This window comes from Danio aesculapii, chromosome 18 (genome assembly GCF_903798145.1).
Source record: "Danio aesculapii chromosome 18, fDanAes4.1, whole genome shotgun sequence".
In the NCBI taxonomy this organism is placed as follows: domain Eukaryota; kingdom Metazoa; phylum Chordata; class Actinopteri; order Cypriniformes; family Danionidae; genus Danio; species Danio aesculapii.
In genome coordinates this window covers 35,267,580-35,287,352 of record NC_079452.1, presented here as the reverse complement: position 1 = coordinate 35,287,352, position 19,773 = coordinate 35,267,580, and the positions used below count along the sequence as shown (strand labels likewise).

The window sequence follows — 19,773 nt, the reverse complement described above, 5'->3', positions numbered from 1 at the left end:
AAACTCTTTTCAAATGAGTAGAATTAACTTTCAGTACATTTTGAGTTAACGACACTCATTTCATTTGATAAAGTTGACTGTTGGGTTCTACAGTGTAGCATTCTCAGTTTACATTATATATATATATATATATATATATATATATATATATATATATATATATATATATATATATATATATATATATTAAATTAAAATAGAAAAAATAAAAAGGCCATAACTGATTAAAATGGAAAATGATTATTATTTTGATGGATAAAGCAAGCACAAGAAGTGAAACGCATTTTAAAATGCACTAGGTTTACAAATAAATGTAAAACAGTAATATTGACTGTAGTGTAGCTTAAAATTAGGCTTTTTGGTGGGTTTTAAACAGACATTTAGGCTACATGGTACACTTGTTGTTGCTGTTTTAAACTAAATCACACATTGAACAATTCACTTAATCTTATCAGTGTTGTATTTAAAGTAAATCTTTTTATTTATTTATGTATCTTCTGTAAGGGAGAGGTTCCATTCATGAAACTCACCTCAGTCACTCTCAATAGTGTCATAACTCTATTATTATTATTTTAAATCAATTTCATTTAATAGATGCACATTTCTGAGGGGGTGCATTTTTAGGCAGGGGTGCGCCTCCTCTCACAACACCAGCAGCTAGCTCTCTGCAACACTCGGTCGACCGCTAAAGCTAAGCAGGGCTGTACTTGGATGGGAGACCAAATGGGAAAGCTAGGTTGTTGCTGGATATGGTGTTAGTGAGACCTGGTTCGAGCCTCCACTGGGTCAGTTGGCGTTTCTGTCTGGAGCTTGCATGTTCTCCCCGCATTCGCATGGGTTTCCTCCGGGTACTCCGGTTTCCCCCACAGTTCAAAGACATGCGGTACAGGTAAATTGGGTAAGCTAAGTTGTCCGTAGTGTATGTGTGTGAGTAAGTGTGTGTGGATGTTTCTCAGAGATGGGTTGCAGCTGGAAGGGCATCCGCTGCGTAAAACATGTGCTGGATAAGTTGGCGGTTCATTCCACTGTGGTGACCCTAGATTAATACAGGGACTAAGCCATATAGAAAATGAATGAATAAATGAATGAATGAAAATTATTGTGTTCATCAAGGCGCCATTTATTAAATGTAAAAAAAGTTAAATTGTTAAATATTTATTTACTAAATATTTATTACTTATTGTAAGTAGTTTCAAATAAAATTATTACTCCAGTTATTATTGCTTTTATTACTATTACCATTAATAATAATAATAATAATAATAATGATAACAATAATAATTAATATTAGAGTGATTTCAGAGGGATCATGTGACTCTGAAGACTGGTGTAATGAAGCTGAAAAATCTTCTTTAAAATCACTGGAATAAATGATTAAATTAAATTATAAACAAATTTTGAATAGTTTTTTTATTTATTTCTGTATTATATTCTGTATTTATTTTATTTATTTCTGTATTTTTGATTAAATAAATGCAGCTTCGGTGAGCACGAGAAGCTTATTTTTCAAAAAAAAAATTAATACCTACTGACCCCAAACTTTAGACCGGTAGTGTAAATGCTAATAAACATGCACACTTACATATTGCAGTTAATTACAATGCACATGAAAATTGATTGTAGTATATATTACTGTTGGCACTGAATAAATAAACAAAACAACTGTTAAAAATTCTCACGAACCCCAAATTATGAAATGCTAGTACACTTTCATGGTGCTTTTCTGATCTTGACATCTCTTGGTCACCATACTGAATGTTTTCTTAGTGTAAAAAGAGACATTTGAATCCAATTATGAAAAAGATGTCCTTTTAGGGTAAAACAATCTCTTTTTACACTATAATCTCCCTCCCAAAGACATGTCAGTGACCAGTTTTACAAGTACACAACCACAGCAGGACACTTAAACAGTGGACACTAGGTTTGTCTACATGATTAGACAGCAAGAGGTCAGTAAAACAGTCTCAATGCCCACTAAAGAGCCCAGACGGCAGCGCTGTTTACATTTCCAACACAATCCCCTCCACCAGAACTCAACGTTATCATCATTAAAGACGAGGACTCGGAGTACTTACATGGCAAAAAAGAATATCTATGATGATGGCATAAGAGAAAGGAAGAGAAGACATTTTCACATGTAAACTCTACTTTTCCTTGACAGTGTAACAAAGGGTGGACTGAGGGTCTCTGGGAGGAACTTTAATAAAACACACAGAAGGGATTGCTAAAGTTTCACGTGAACCATATTAATACTAACGAAGTCAAATGTGGTCTATTAAGGGAATGTGCTGTGGGGAATAAGTCTTGGTATGTAAAATGGGCGGGGTTAAAGTAAGTGGGCGGAGACTTACGAATGCAGTCCATGAACTCCACCCTCAACCTGAGCAGACATGGTCCTCTTCTCGAACTTCAGCTCCCCGGAGTACATCATCGATCTACACGTAACGCAGGTGAGACTTACACAGATGCACGTAAAAATAGATAACATTCTTTTTGTATTGGTTTTTTGGGGCAGGACATTAAATCATAACATTGAAAAAATAAATGATCTTCATTTTTGGTGTTTGCAAGAGAAAAATAATGTCGAAGCACTGTCATAACTTAAGACAGACATTAAATAGCTGATTTGAATGTTATCACTCGATTAAATGGGCATTATCAGTATTTATCAAGTGATAGATATGGGCTAGTAGGGGCCTATGGGTACAGAAGGCCCCTACTGGCCAATATCTATCAGCTGATAACCACTAATAACGCCCATTCAATCGAGTGACAACATTCGAAGCGGGTGCATTAAAGGATGAATTGGTATATGCTAACAGGATAGCTGAGAATAGTTTTACTTCAAAAGAAAGGGGTTGTTCTCATTATTTATTCATAAACAAAAAAAAAGGAAAAATATGTAGGCCTGTCATGATATTTATTTTTTGTTGTACGATATATTGCACCAAAATATATTGTGATAAACGATATTATTGTTATTTTAAGACCATTTTATGCCACTCATCTGAATTTCTGCAGGTTTTAAGTCCCTTTTAAGATCATTATGAATCATTTTTTTCTTATACAAAGCTAAACACTTAGGATTTTTGCAATGGCCTAATTGGGCCAATGGAATTAGTTTTTTTCTTGCCAAAATGTAAAAACTCTAAATGTAATTATGTCTAAGCCACATATTTTAATGTCAATCTTTTTTTCAACATTTTTTTTAACCCAATGCATTTCTGTTACAAAACATTAAGTTTCATGCCTATTCATAAATATTATGTCCACTCCCTTACTTCTGTAAATAGTTTTTGTACAAATGGAAGGCATATAAAGGCAAATATTGCCCTGTTATTGTCATGAGGAATTATGTAATTGTTTATAGTTTTCTTTCCTGATTAGAGAATATAATTTAGAGAATTTTCTGTAAAAATGTCTAAAAGCTGTTGTGATTGTAAAATACGTTTTTTTAGATGGATTGTTGATAATTGGATGTGAGTTGACCCGACTGGGTAGCTTTAGTTGGACAGAGGAAAATTAAGACTTTTTTTAAAATGATTTAAGACTTACAACACAATATTTTAGTGAATTTAAGACTTTTTAAGGCCCACAATTTAGTTTTTGAAATTTAAGACATTTTAAAACTGATTACATTATGACACCCTTATATAATGCCAGAACGACAATATAATGTTATCGCAATGCAAGTACACTCTTCCTAACACATAATATTTTATTCTTATTAATATTTAATTTAATTATAGTCATTTTAAGAGTCATTTTGATCCAGGAATGCAATACCTAGTTCAACCACTGGGTGTGAAACTTGCATACCTTTAATTATTCCCAATTTTGGACCAAAAGTGTATATCTGACAACTTTGGTCATTAATCATTACCATTAACTGGTCTATATATATATATATATATATATATATATATATATATATATATATATATATATATATATATATATATATATATATAATATATATATATATATATATATATATATATATATATATATACATACATACATACATATATATATATATATATATATATATATATATATATATATATATCTGCAAATAGATGGCCCCAAAGCTACTAAACATGAATAAAAGCTTTTCAAGTGTCTGTAAGAGAATGTGACAGTCTCACCGCAGAATGGACAGACTCTTTGCACCGATATCCTGACAGCCGTGTTGAATTCCTGCAATGAGGTATGGAACAAACTTGTGTATCGATCCTTTATCCTGAACTGAACCAGAGACTCCCTGAGCCACCTTCACCTTATCACCTTCACTGGAATACACATACAACACATGCTCAATTAGGTACTACCTGGGGGGAGAAAATGTCATGCATGTGAAAAATAAAGCAAGATAAAAGAGAAAATACTCGATGTATTTCATTTAGAATGATAAAAACTGAATGATATTACAAAGAAAGAGTGAATTATTTACCATTCTAATATTTATTGCATAAAAAGTAGTGATGGCTGCTTTCCGAAGCATTGATTCTAGAAGCTTTGAAACCTTTATAAAGCTTTTGTTTTGAGTCACTGGTTCAGAGCTCGTATCAAAATGGCAAGGTCATGTAATCATAATTAACTACACTTTGTTAAGTCATTCCTGTGTCAAAACGTTTTGAAAATGCAATGATTCTCCACTGGAGGGCAATCTGTTTAAAATCATAACATCCACATGATTCGTGCGAGTGCGATGCAGTGGCGCAGTAGGTAGCTGTGCTGGTGCTGTCGCCTCACAGCAAGAAGGTTGCTAGTTCGAGCCTTGGCTGGGTCAGTTGGCGTTTCTGTGTGGAGTTTGCATGTTCTCCCTGCATTCGTGTGGGTTTCCTACAGGTGCTCCGGTTTCCCCCACAGCCCAAAGACATGCGGTACAGGTGAATTGGGTATGCTAAATTGTCTGTGGTGTATGAGTGTGAATGAGTGTGTATGGTTTCCCAGAGATGGTTGCATGTGCTGGATAAATTGGCGGTTAATCCCGCTGTGGTGACCCTGGATTAATAAAGGGACTAAGCCAAAAAGAAAATGAATGAATGAATGAATGGATTTGTGTGGGTTCATTCAGATCGCCCCCGTGTGGTCAATCACTAAACAGGTTTCATAGTTTTTACCTGATCTCGGATCAGTTTTTATAATTTAATGAGATATTTGTAAAACGAAAAAGAATAATATTAGTTAATAGCCTCTTGTTGTCCTGTTTAGCAGAGCCCACAATGGAACAACCAATATAAGCCTTGAAAATTGATAAGAACACATACTGTATTATGCAGAAACTTAACATTTAATGATATTACACAATAGGCTAAGTTCATCTTATAGGTCATACTATTTTAAATTTAAAGTTGCAGTATGTTTACAATTTTATTTTAATTTATTTCTGAGTATTTGTTGCATTTACATGGTTTTGACCAGTAGGTGTCCCTAGCACGTGGTGTTTCAAACCCATCGAAACAATTAATAATTTTGTAAAACAATTGGTTAAATTGTTTCCAAGCTTAGAAAAGCTTTGTTTCTCCCATTACTAGTAAAACACTATTATTTTCCAAAAGTAAATACATCAGTTTTGGTATAATATTCAACAACAAAAACTATTTTTAAATATTTGCATACTTGGCTTTAGTCAGGGTCGTGGATACCTTGCCCCAGTTTGTTTTTGTTCACCTCACACACTTTGCACTTCGCCCACGTTGCTAATTGTCTCCGCCTCTTTGTTACCTTATTTTTTACTCCCTTGCCCTCCAGCATATAAGCTTCAGTCTGGTGTAGTCAATGGTTAAATGTTGTATCATAGTGTTCATATTTAGTTTCCTATCCTGTCTTTCTGTGTCTTACAAATGTTAAAGTTATCAAGAAGTCAACAGTGTCACACTTAAAGGGATAGTTCACTCTGAAAATGAAAATGTGCTCAGCATTTACTCACTCTCGATTGGTTACAAACCTTTATGAGTTTCCTTTATTTGTTGAACACACAAAAAAAAGATATTTTGAAAAATGTTAGACATCTATAACCATTGACTTTCACAGCAGAAACAACAAATACTATTGAAGTCAATGGTTACAGTTTTATAACCTTTTTTAAATTAACTTCTTTTGTGTTTGACAGAAGAAAGAAAGAGATTTAAACAAGTTAAGGATGAGTAAAAAAATTACAGTATTTGGGTGAACTATTCCTTTAAGATAAAATATCATTAATAAAATGCATAAAGAAACTTATTTATATTAAGCATCATTTATACCCAAGTTGTACAGTAATTCTTCTAAGTTATCTAAAAATAGTATGTATTGTTTGTAATTATGATCCTTAAAATTAGTCTCCACATTAAAATTAGTCTCCACATTGTTATTTCCACTAGAGGGAGCTGTTAAACACTATATATCATTTAAGATGGAAATATTCAAGACTTTCAGAGAAAAAAAAAATCTACAAATATAAAATATAAAAATCTATAGTATAAATATAACATTAAAATGTCTACAAAGCAAAAATGAATAGTTTTCATAGCCCAAAAAAACATTGTCATCAATATGTACACCTGAATTCGAGTGTAAGAGTGTTTACCTGAAGTAGCGTTTCTGACTGCTGTTGTTTTTCTCCATGGCATCTAAAGAGCCCATACCACGGTATTTCTTAAGCCGAACGCCATCTGAGAAGAAATACTCACCGGGCGCTTCTGTGGTGGCCGCTAACAATGAGCCCATCATTACTGAAACAAAACAGGCAGAAGGAGAGGCTTTAGTAAAATCCAGGCAAACAAATCCCAGCTATTAATAACAATGATCGTTCAGGCAAATCAGGCAGAAAAACACAAACGCACACACCTGTGGACGCTCCCAGTGCCAGGGCTTTAACAACATGACCCACTGTCTGGATGCCACCGTCAGCAATGACTGGGACACCGAAACGCCGGGCGTATTCAGCCACTTTATATACAGATGTGCCCTGCGGTCTCCCACATGCCATCACTAATGATACACACAAACATATACCTACAGTTGCAATCTGAATTGTTAAACCCCCTGAATTATTAGCCCCCCTGTTTATATTTTCCCCAATTTCTGTTTAACGGAGAGCAGATTTTTTCAACACATTTTTAAACATAATAGTTTTACTAACTTATTTCTAATAACTGATTTATTTTATCTTTGCCATGATGACAGTAAATAATATTTGACTAGATATTTTTCAAGACACATCTATACAGCGTAAAGTGACATTTAAAGGCTTAACTAATTTCATAAGGTTTACTAGGCAGGTTAGGGTAATAAGGCAAGTTATTGTATAATGATGGTTTGTTCTGTAGAATATCGAAAAAAAATTAGCTTAAAGGGGCTTATAATTTTGCCTTTAAAATAGATTTAAAAATTAATAAATAAATAAATAATAATAATAATAAATAATAATAAATTTTATATATATATATATATAGATAGATAGATAGATAGATAGATAGATAGATAGATAGATAGATAGATAGATAGATAGATAGATAGATAGATAGATAGATAGATAGATAGATAGATAGATAGATAGATAGATAGATAGATAGATAGATAGATAGATGGATAGATAGATAGATAGATAGATAGACAGATAGATAGATAGATATAGTAAAGTAAAGTAATACACACACACCTTCCTGTGTGATGCAGATGGATCCACAGCCCATGCCCACTCTTAAAGCATCAACACCAGCATCTATAAGATTCTTCGCTTGAGCTGCAGTCACCACTGGAATCAAAAGAAGCAGACTTAAATCAGAAATTATCACAAGTGAGTAACTGAAACATCATTATAACATACAGTATTGATCTACCTATGGTGATTCAATTACCAATTAAGTCACTTCATAATACATCAAACCATGCAAATTATTATTATTATTATTATTATTATCATCATAATCTCAGTTTATTTAGAAATTCAGGGCAAATCTTTGATTAAACATGTAGAAATACAGAAACAGAAATAGCCATTAATAAAATATAAATCACTTTTAACCCTAACAGATTACAGGTCTATAAAAAAAACACTGCTATATAAAATGCAAAATGTAAACATTGTACTATCAGGATTGTAACTTTCTCATGGTGATGTTATTCATGTTTCTGTCTGCATTCTGATGTATCCTTATAATGGTCTGCAATACTGTGCTCATATAAATTATGAAAATAAAAAACAGTAGACAATGTATTTTGTGACACCACAAAATAAATGATAGAGCATAATATGAAATTATAGACTTTTAATTTTGTCCATACAATATATTTCATATTGGACAGCCCTGTCTCACATCACTCCATTTAAAGAGATTTGAAAGTGAAAAATGACACACTATTTACTCACCCTCAAGTGGTTCCAATCCTTTATGATTTTGTTCAACACAAAATAAGATGCTTTGAAGAGAGCTAAAAAACAATTGACATCCATACAGCAGTAGAAAAAACAGATACTATGGAAGTCAATGGTTCCAGCTGTCTTCAAAATATCTTTTTTGTGTTCAAACCGGTTTGGAACAAGTGAAGGATAAGTAAATGATGACAGAATTTTCAGTTTTGGGTGAACTGTCTATTTAATGTGTCTTCAGGTTACGAAGCACTTAAACGGGAAAACTCTCACCGTTTCCTCCAACCACCTGCAGTTCTGGGTACTTCTGTTTGATGTAGTTGATCATACTGATCTGAAACACTGAGTTGCCCTGAGAAGAGTCCTGAGGCAGAACAGAAGAAAAAAAAAACATATACCACATGATCAATAATAAATCAAACAATGTGGAAGCTGCCAAATATTTTAATCATAGTTTAGCTATGGAACAAACTGTTTTATCCTGTGGTCCTGCTGAAATTACATGTAGTTCCAGCCCTGCCCTAAACCAACTGATAGATACTTTAATACAACCAAAGAACTAGATTAGCTGGTTTAGGCGTGCTTGATTAAAGATCAAGATGTGACAGGAGTTTGTGTCCATGATCTGCAAATAAATCAGTTTTTAGGAACATCATTTGCAAGCAATTAAACGGTTTGTTTAGACAATGCAGTCATTATTTGGCAACTAAAAAAACACACCTGTCATCACATATCATTCAGTGTTTGACCTGCAAATTCAGATCTGCACATCATAGATTGACATTTTGGCTGGATATTTCACCAGCATGGACCACGCCACACTTTGAGCTAGACTTTATTGTAGGGAAGTAGGGATGTAAGGGAACAGTGGGATGAAGGGGAAGGGAAGTATGAGGATAAACAGTGAACAGGTAGGTAGTTTGATCGGGCATCCTACAATGATACCCAGAGACTCAGAGTGGGGGTACCGTCTCTGTAATATTTTGGTAGAGTGATATTTTTAATCCGGGGTCGCCACAGTGGAATGAACCGACAACTTATCCAGCATGTTTTTACGCAGCGGATGCCCTTCTAGCCTCAACCCATCTCTGGGAAACATCTACACACACACACACACACACACTCATACACTACGGACAATTTAGCCTACCCAATTCACCTGTACTGCATGTCTTTGGACTGTGGGGGAAACCGGAGCACCTGGAGGAAACCCATGCGAACGCAGGGAGAACATCCATACAGAAACTCCACACAGAAACGCCAACTGACCCAGCCAAGGCTCGAACCAGCGACCTTCTTGCTGTGAGGCAACAGCACTACCTACTGTGCCACTGCGTCGCCATAATATAATATAATATAATATAATATAATATAATATAATATAATATAATATAATATAATATAATATAATATAATATAATATAATATAATATAATATAATATAATATAAAGACAAATCCTAAAATAAAGATAATTTTCAAAATTTGTGTCTTAATACAAACATCTGCATTGTTACTGTTTATTTTTTGTGAAAAATAAAATGATCATTTATTTTCTGTCATGAATATAATATTAATATTTTTTCTTCCCAGTTTTAAACTTGGATAAAATATTTGTTTAAGCATATGAAATATGAATGGGTCTTTTTGAATAAATTCATTATAAGTGATAGAACAGACATTTATAAAATATTTATATTTTACATATATTGTTCTCTTTGAATTTCTACCCATTAAAGAATCAAGAAAATAAACTGCAAGTTTCCAATATGATTTATCAGCACAGCTGTTTTCAATATTGATAATCTGAAATATTTTGAATATTCAGCATACTGGAATGATTTCTAAAGGGTCATGATGTTTTAAAATATATTAAAATAATTTATTTTACAGCATTTACTGTGTTTGTAGTCAAATACTTTTTCAGGCTGTTTTTTACAATGTTGTACGGTATATAGACTTTTTGGTTTCGTTTAGTTTATTCAGAAAAAGTAACATTTCAAAACCCATAACTAAAATGTGCTTGTGCAAGTAACATGTGAGTGCATTTTAGATTATTGTATCACTATCAGCCTTTGGAATTGAGTTTCCACCCTTTGACTGAACTTCTGCCAGTAACTTCCACATATATGAAGTCATCTTGATTTGCTGGTTCACACTTTAAAGGGTTAGTTCACAAAAAACATTCTTTCATCTCTTCATACTTGACTTAGTTAAAACCAATTTCAGTATTTTTTTGTTCTGTTCAATACAACGAATAATGCTAGAAACCGGTAACAATAGACTTTTATAGTATTCGCTTTTATTAATACAGATGTCAATGTTTACCGGTTTCCAACATTCTTAATATTTTGGGTAACTATGCATTTAAGTGTGTTTTAACTTGCTTCATGTTATGGACCTCAAAGCAAATACAAAACTCTCCAAATTAGGCCAACTCAAACTACCTTTCAAACACCTTTTGCTCTGTGCAGTTTTGCACTGAAAGAATGAAAGCAAAGTAATCACCATTCAACACACTAAACAAAAAGCAAACGCTATTGTTAACTTTGCAGGTGTTTTACGATTAAGGGTTGTGTACAAAGTTTGTCTTTGTAATCATTTGCTAAACAGGTTTTTATTTATTTAAATGAGGAAATTTGACTCCCTGATTCTTTTTTTTTTTGCTTAAAAGCTATGCACATGAACGCTAACCTCTCTACAAAAAGCCCTGAGAAAGAAATGCGTTGTACATACACATATACTGTCAGTATAATATTATATGAGGAAAGTGCAAATACGCTTTCTGTTGAGATCAATGATGTCTCATTTCACATTAATATCACACAGTAATATTAAAGTTAGGACAGCTATTGGGTTACCCTAGAGTTAAGACAGGTTTTAGGATTTTTTTTGTCAAGTTAGCCCTCATTCACACCGAACGCAACTTTGCTTCTAAAAATGCAAGATGCAATGCTTCGGACTGGTCTTGCAACTTGCAACGGTTGCCCCACCTCTGAGCTCATCTGATTGGTCCACTGCTGTGGAACTGAGTGATGAGCTGCGCTGTGTGTGAAAGTTCTTTTAAGTGATCAATTTGTGTGAACAAAACGTGTTTTTCCTTTCCAATGTGCTACATTACTTTCATTTTTCAATGTAAACATGTGGTTGACAGACGTGTGTAACCATTACACTCACGTCTCGTGTCTTTTGAAGCACCGCATACATGAATGCCGTGTATTTTAGATGCTTTGTCAAGTTGAAAGAGCTTTCACATGCAGCGCAGCTCATCACTGTCAGTTTCACAGCAGTGGACGAGCCAAAAGAGCTAGGAGGCAGGGCAAACGTTGCATGTTTCTGTTTACAGGCACTCGGTGGCTGTGTCCAGATACCCTCTGGCTTTATGCTGCACTATTTTTCATATCAGTCTGAAGTGTTGCCTCTTGCGTTTTTAGAAGCATAGACGTGTTTGTGTGAATGAGTGCTAACTTGACACGGCGTCTAAAAACATGCAGCTCACTGTAACAGTCACAAATGTACGTCAAGAGCATGTTTACATTTAAAAACAATAGAAAAGTAGAGCACTGGAAAAAAAAACCTAGTCTGTGTGAACTGCCCCTTAGAATGTTTCTCTAATACCACCTTTCTATCTGTAGTAAGGAAAAAATAACACACATGCTGTTTTGTAACAGCTTTTGTCCTAAATATGGTCGTAACAGAAATTAGCATGGTTACCAAACAGACAGGATAATCTTTCTGTAATATATCCCGTTTCAAGCTGAATAGATCCCAGCAGGCTCTCTAGTATAAAGGCGGAATAAGTTTAATGTCCCCCTACTCTCTTTTGTACCCACCAGAACGATCACGTCCACTCCGGCCTGCATGAGCAGGTCTAGCCGGTACTTGTCATCCTCTCGGGTGCCGATGGCAGCGCCGCACAGCAGCTGTTTGCGGGAGTCTTTGGAGGCCAGAGGATAATCTCGGTTCTTCTTCAAATCGGTACGAGCGATTATTGCAACAAGCTCATCACTGTCATTCACTATAGGCAGTTTACCTGAAAGAGAGATCATGTGATTAAAACATTTGCACTAAACATCACAACATAAACAGCACTGAAGTTAATGCATGTACCTTTTTTACTGCGCTGTAAGATGTCGTTTGCCTCTTTTAATGTTACACCTGCTGGAGCAACCACTAGATCTTCTCGTTTTGTCATTGACTGGAGGATAGAAGATTTAGCAATCAAAATGTTCAGGCATATTATTGAAATTCGGGACTATTATCCAAATATCCTGAATACACGAATATCCCGAAGACATGATCTCAAATATGTCACAGGGCAAAAAATTGTAATAATTTCAACTATATTTTTGATTAGTGAACTATATGTACAAATCTTTTACCTACAATATCATACCCAGGACAATACTAAATAAAAATAACTTGCATTTTGTATGATTTATCTTATTTTGTTACAATTATTCACATGTGAACAAATTCTTCAAGAGTTAGGCTATGCAAACTTTCAAGCACAACAGTGCATTAAGGCCTCACAATATGGGCTCTATGCACAGCTAGAGTTTTAAAGCCAACGATCAACTTCCGGTGAAAGCTTAATGTGAGTATTTTCAATTTCACAAGGTTGTTTTTACAGCATCGATGTTGTAATGTAATTACAATACATTCAGTTAAATAGACTTAAGCATTCATTTAGTTGTTCAAGAGTAAAATGTGATGAAAGACTGTTGTAACCACCAGCGCCATCAGTAGCATTAGGCTGGCACAGAAATTCTGAAAATACTGTGGTTAAATAAACTGTCATATTTTAAAAACATGGCGGAGGGAAATGGAATTTAATACAGTGCTTCTTGTCCGATCTGAGACCCACTTTATAGCGTATATCTAACAGGCAGTGAAGATTGCTGATTTTTAAAGAAAACAGACCGTAAACATGAAATTTTGTAATGAAAAGACGGTTCACCAGAAGCCCTTGGGCTGCCTGGCTCAAAATAAAAAGTCTGTGTGCATATAGCCCATTTTGTTTTGCTGCGATATGTATTGCGATATAAATATAATTTTTTTTCAGACGATTTGAATAATGCTTTATTTTGAATGATTGATTTAGATTGACTGGGGTGATCAAGTCTTTTTCTATGCTGTGCATTTGCATAAATACAATAAATTACAAGCATATATAAATACAACAGAGAAAAAATTTAACTTAAATTAACAGTGCTTTAGGGTTTTCTGAGGAGTCAAGCAGTGCTCAAATATAGAAATTGAATCGTAAAATAACATGATCATCATTGAATAAATAACTTTAAGCAAAAATATTTAATATTATCTTTATCTTTTAATCTTTATTAAATAATCTGTTTCTGTGATGTGACTATTGTGGATACATACATTGCGATATCGATGCTCAAATGATTTATTGTTCAGCCTAGTGTGTGTGTGTGTGTGTGTTTTTATGTATATATATATATATATACACATATACATATATGCAAAAATTTTATATATTTTTTTCGCTTCTCTTGATCTTTGCTCTTTAAAAAAATATTTTTTTTATATTTTTCCCTAACATATAAATTTGGGCAACTAATTTTTGGACCATTATCTTAAGTTATTTTGTTAGATAAGCTCCAGATTTGGCTTCAGTACAGACTAATCTAATGTTTATGCACAAATATAATATTGTAATGCATCCTATAGAAAATATTAATTTAAAGTATAGATTTGTGAGGTGTGTACTTATATATGCTGAGTACTTTATATGTACAGTGCATCCGGAAAGTATTTATAGTACTTCTCTTTTTTCACACTTTTTTATGTTACAGCCTTGTTGTGAAGCCACTCCATTGACTTTCTCCAGATGTAACGCCTGGCATTCACTCCAAAGAGTTCAATTTTATTCTTATCAGAGAAATTTTTTTCTTATGGTCTGAGAGTCCTTCAGATGCCTTTTGGCAAATTCCAGGCGAGGAGTGGCTTCCGTCTGGCCACTCTACCATACAGGCCTGATTGGTGGATTGCTGCACAGATGGTTGTCCTTCTGTAAGGTTCTCCTCTCTCCACAAAAGAATGCTGGGGCTCAGACAGAGTGACCATCAAGTTATTGATATTCACCTCCCTGACTAAGGCCCTTCTCTCCCGATCAATCAGCTTAGATGGCCGGCCAGCTCTAGGAAGAGTCCTGGTGGTTCCAAACATCTTCCACTTACGGATGATGAAGGCCACTGTGCTCATGTGGAACTTTCAGAGCAGCAGAAATTTTTTGGTAGGCTTCCCCAGCCTTGTGCCTTGAGACAATCCTGTATCGGAGGTCTACAGACAATTCCTTTGTCTTCATGCTTTGTTTGTGCATTGACATGCACTGTTAACCCTGGGACCTTATATAGACAGGTGTATGCCAAATCATGTCCAATCAACTGAATTTACCACAGGTGAACTCCAATTAAGCTTCTGAAACATCTCAAGAATGATCAGTGGAAACAGAATGTACCTGAGCTCAAATTAGAGCTTCACGGTAAAGGCTGTGAATACTTCTGTACATGTGATTTTTTCAGCTTTTTTTATTTTTAATAAATGTATTTTTTTAAGTTACTAATAAAAAGTAACAATTTCAAAAAATCTTTTTTTACATTGTCATTATGGGGTATTGTGTTTAGAATTTTGAGGAAATAAATGAAAACAATCCATTTTGGAATAAGGCTGTAACATAAACAAATGTGGAAACTGAAGCGCTATGAATATTTTCCGGATGCACTGTATATGTACAGTATATATCACTTTTAACCAATTAAATGCATCCTTTCAGAATAAATTTATCAACAAACAACAGCAAAATAACTCTTACAGACCTCTGTGGAAAATAAATTTATATAATCTAGTGATATTTATATAACTGAAAAGTTATATTTGGTTTTTTAAAACTATAGCAGCCCAGGTGTGAGAAACATTAAAACCTATTGCCTTCCTGAGCACGGGCTAAGCCAAAGTTATGTAAATGCTAAAGCTAGGGTCCCAACGACTGTGCCCTGTGCCTTTCTTTGTCTTTGTCTGAGTGGTCAGTGGCTGAGCTATGGGGCGAAGTCTCAAACGAAGTAACACCTACACATGTGAATAGGTACTATTATGAGATAAGGGCTAGGCAAATGCCGACCCCAGCACTTCATTTGCACCTATATGTATCACTGCCTATAAAAATGTATTTAAACTGAGTGCTTGGCTGCACTAGTTTAGAGATTTTTTGATGAACGCATCCGCGACGGCGAGTTCTCATTAAAGAATTCTGCTTTAAAGATGCGCGAAAATCCTCCTGGTTTTGTCTCTTCTTCAAATTCACAACACCTCAAACTATTTAACGCAATGTACAGTATTTTCTGCCACTCCATCTAAACACAATAAATAATATTAACTAACTTCAAGATTGCAAAGGATTCACTTTCACTTAAAAGTTGTGCTAATTTGCATTCTACATTAAAATGCTTTAAGCTGAATTAGAATAGAATTTTGAAAAAAATGTGCAAACACAAACCTCCTCCAGTGGCCTATCATAATCTTTTTCCGAGAGGAAGTCGATGTCTCGTGATGTAACAATGCCCACCAGCTTGCTGCCCATCTTTCCAGTTTCGGTAACTGGGATACCAGAGAAACCGTGCCGTACCTTCGCTTCAAACACATCTCCTACTGTGTGTCGTGGACTCATCACTACAGGGTCTGTAATGAAGCCCTGCTCGAATTTCTGCCAACACGACACAAAACATAGTATTTATTACTATCTTAAACTCAGAAATCTGTATTATCATAGCCTGCGAGTTTCAAATCTACAAATCTAGCCACATTTTTAATTCCTCCAAAATTACATCTCTCAAATATCCTGTGACTAACCTTAACTTTCCGGACCTCATTGGCCTGAAACTCAGGCGTGCAGTTGTGATGAATAATTCCAATTCCTCCCATGAGCTATGAGGAAAAATAACTGGTAATGAAATGGAAAATTGTTCATATACACCTTATATATGTGTTTGTAAATGTTACGTACAGCCATAGCAATGGCCATTGACGACTCTGTGACTGTGTCCATTGGAGAAGAAATAAGTGGCGTCTTCAGGGTTATTTTCCGGGTGAGGGCAGAAGTCAAATCCTATGATGTAAAACAAGACAGTAATGAAAATCTGAGGTGACAGTGTATCATGTGTTAACATATAACATATATTTCATGTAGATAATACATAGTATGTTCAAATATTATATTATTGAGATATACATAGGTCTGCAGGTCTACAAATGAAGAGAGAGAGTTTAGGTTACTTTATTTTACAGCCAATGTGGATAGCATGTACCTTGATAACCAATCACATCATTGACATGATCAGATTTCTTGAGTGGTGTGACAGTCAATACTGCGTGAGGACACCATATATTGAGACGTTCCAAAAAATTTTATCTTATCCTCTGCAAATCTCTGTGATTTTTGACTTAAATTAGCATTTTTTTAATTAAAAGGTCCTGTGAAAGTGCTTTAAATGGCTTAGGGTTAGGGTTGGGGTTAGGAATGATGTTTGATCTTCAGGGTTATTTTCTGGGTCAGGGCACAGATCAAATCCTACAGTATGATGTAAAACAAGACTGTAATGAAAATCTGAGGAGACAGCGTATGAGTGTTAGCATACAGATATTATATGTAGATGATGCTATAGTATGTTCAAATATTATAATATTGATATATACATAGGTCTACAAATGAAGAGAGAGAGTAAGTTAAGGGCAAATTGGACCACATTTGCCTTAATAACCAATCAAATTCTTGACATGATCAGATTTCTTGAGTGGTGTGTCAGTCAATACTTTTTGAGGACACCATAGATATCGAGAAGTGCCAGAAATTGAATCCGATCAGCAGCTTCACATAGAAGATCATAGTAAATTGAAACAGGGTCAGTTCAGTTTTTAGTGTCAGTTCAGTTTAGTTCAGTTCAGTGTGGATTCTTATTCACTACTGAGAGTCCAAACACTGAAGAGCAAATCCATCGATGCGCAGATCTACAGGTCCCGAACCACGCAAGCCAGTGGCGACAGCAGCGAGGAAAAAACTTCACCAATTGGCGAAAGTGAAGAATTAAAAAACCTCGAGAGAAATGTATAGAATAGGGGGATCTTTTGCATTATTGACACCCTCCAGTTGAAAGCAGCCACTGATTTACATAGAGGGAAAAAACTACTATCTAATATTACTTTCTTCAAAATATCTTCATTTAGACTTAAGAGAAAAAAAAATCACAAATTTGGAATTTTTTGTTTTAAATATCCTATTAAATATCATAATACTATATAAAATAATACTAAAGTAGCATGTTCATTATTCATTCATTCATTTTCCTTCGACTTTATTAATCAGGGGTCGCCACAGCGTAATAACCCGCCAACTTATCCAGCATAGCCCTTCCAACCGCAACCCGACACTGGGAAACACCCATACAGACTTTTTCACACACATACACTACGGCCAATTTAGCTTATTTAAATCACCTACATGTATAGCGCATGTCTTTGGACTTGTGGGGGAAACTGGAGCACCCAGAGGAAACCCACTCCAACACGAGGAGAACATGCATACTCCACACGGCAATGCCAAGTGACCCAGCCGGGGCTCAAACCAGTGACCTTCTTGCTGTGAGGTGATTATTACACTGAGACTGCAGCTCTGCACAAGACGTTTGGCCAGCCGAGAAATTAAAAAGGTCATGCCCAACTGAGTCTGGTTTCTCTCAAGGTTTTTTTCTTCACTTTCGCCAATTAGTGAAGATTTTTCCCTCTCCGCTGTCGCCACTGGCTTGCATGGTTTGGGATCTGTAGAGCTGCGCATCGTTGGATTTGCTCTTCAGTGTTTGGACTCTCAGTAGTGATTTTTAAACCACACTGAACTGAACCAAAACTAAACTGAACTTAAACACTAAAAACTGAACTACACTGTTCCAATTTACTATGACCTTATATGTGAAGCTGCTTTGACACAATCTACATTGTAAAAGCGCTATACAAATAAAGGTGAATTGAATTGATTGTGCTACCCACGCCACCGTGACACCAGAATGTTAATTACTGGGTTAAAACTGTACCTACTGTCATGATTTGTTTTTCATTTTCCTCTCTAACACCTGTGTCTCATCATTAGCCATAGCTCAGAGTAATCTCAGATGTGCTCAAATAAAAAACAAACAATGTTGTGTGCCTGGGTTTACATCAGAAAGTAACTAACCTACTGGGATAAAAAGTAAGACTTGAGACTTTAAGTAGACTCAAATTCCCAGTTCTTGAATGATGTAAAATAACAGCATGCAAAAAATAAAAAACATATTTATAGCTGTAAATGTCCTGATTTCTTTGTTAACAAAAATAATATCTATTATGTTTAAATGATCTTCTGTTTATATGAGTCGTTAGCTAGCTGGGACAGAATACCTAATTACTTATGTTGAAGCAAACCCTCTTTTATACTAAGGTTTTCTAAATATTTGAGTCATTGGGGATGAAAAGTTATGTTTTTTAATTAATTGATGGGAGAAGAGTGTTTAAAAGGCACATTGTTTACCCCTTCTTAGGATTTAATATTATGGTTCCTCTGAGTGTGCCAGTTTAGGTACAGTTCAAAACACAGTTCAGATCGTTTTATTATAATGTGTTAAAAAGTGTCATTTTGGGGGCGCGTACACAGGCAACCATTTTAGGGGTGTGTTGCTTCACATGAAAATTAGTTTCGACTTCCCGCCCAACGTAACAAGCGGGCGGAGCCAAGAGCTCCTCCGCTCTGTGTTTAGCAACAGACAGGCAGACAGAGAGAAGCAACATGAGTGAGAGGACCAGCATTCAGTCGTACATGTACGAGTCGGACACAGACCAAGCAGAGAGTACAAAATCATTTGTGTCTTTGTATAGTTTTACAGCCAACTGTGTGCTAGTTTAAAGTTCCGAGCTTGTACACCGAGACTAATAACCACACACACTGAATTAACTTTGACTGAGGCACCAGAGCCGCGGCACGGCACACTCAGACACGCAAATTGGGATGTTATTAAAAATGGAACTATTCAGATGGCGCTCTGTGGCGCAGAAGAAATATGAAGTGTCTCGAATCGTGGCTGGGCGCCGCGGACAGCCGCCAACTTGAAGCGCTGTTGTGTGTACCCTGATAGAAACTTATGTTTAGAATTCTGAAATGCATGGCGCTGCATGGAGCGACGCCGAGTGGCGTTTCTGGTGTGCGACCTGCAGGCAAGTTCGTTTTTTTATTTCCAATGGAGGGGCGCACACGTGAGGCAACGCGCTCGTCCAGCTCCACCTAGTTAAGAATACAGGGAGCTTCTGTGACCCGAGAAATGCAAACGGCTGAAGTTTAAGGTATACGCAATGAAAAGTACACATGTTCGCAAA

General features: G+C 35.4%; 1 protein-coding gene across 4 annotated transcripts in view; it reads right to left on the bottom strand.

The window, feature by feature from the left end:
• The window catches only part of impdh1a (IMP (inosine 5'-monophosphate) dehydrogenase 1a), a 40,791-nt gene that overhangs the window by 2,060 nt on the left and 18,958 nt on the right, over positions 1-19,773 (bottom strand). For 2 of the 4 annotated variants that reach the window (XM_056477905.1, XM_056477904.1), the window contains 11 exons: positions 16,385-16,486; positions 16,231-16,305; positions 15,878-16,084; positions 12,469-12,556; positions 12,192-12,391; positions 8,633-8,723; positions 7,649-7,744; positions 6,835-6,978; positions 6,575-6,719; positions 4,149-4,292; positions 2,352-2,435 (listed from right to left, as the gene is read on the bottom strand). In XM_056477905.1, the coding sequence (XP_056333880.1) occupies positions 2,352-2,435; positions 4,149-4,292; positions 6,575-6,719; positions 6,835-6,978; positions 7,649-7,744; positions 8,633-8,723; positions 12,192-12,391; positions 12,469-12,556; positions 15,878-16,084; positions 16,231-16,305; positions 16,385-16,486 (1,376 nt within the window). Of the gene's footprint in view, positions 1-2,075; positions 2,198-2,351; positions 2,436-4,148; positions 4,293-6,574; positions 6,720-6,834; positions 6,979-7,648; positions 7,745-8,632; positions 8,724-12,191; positions 12,392-12,468; positions 12,557-15,877; positions 16,085-16,230; positions 16,306-16,384; positions 16,487-19,773 lie in introns of all 4 variants that reach the window. The other 2 variants (XM_056477902.1, XM_056477903.1) reach the window with 2 other exon arrangements.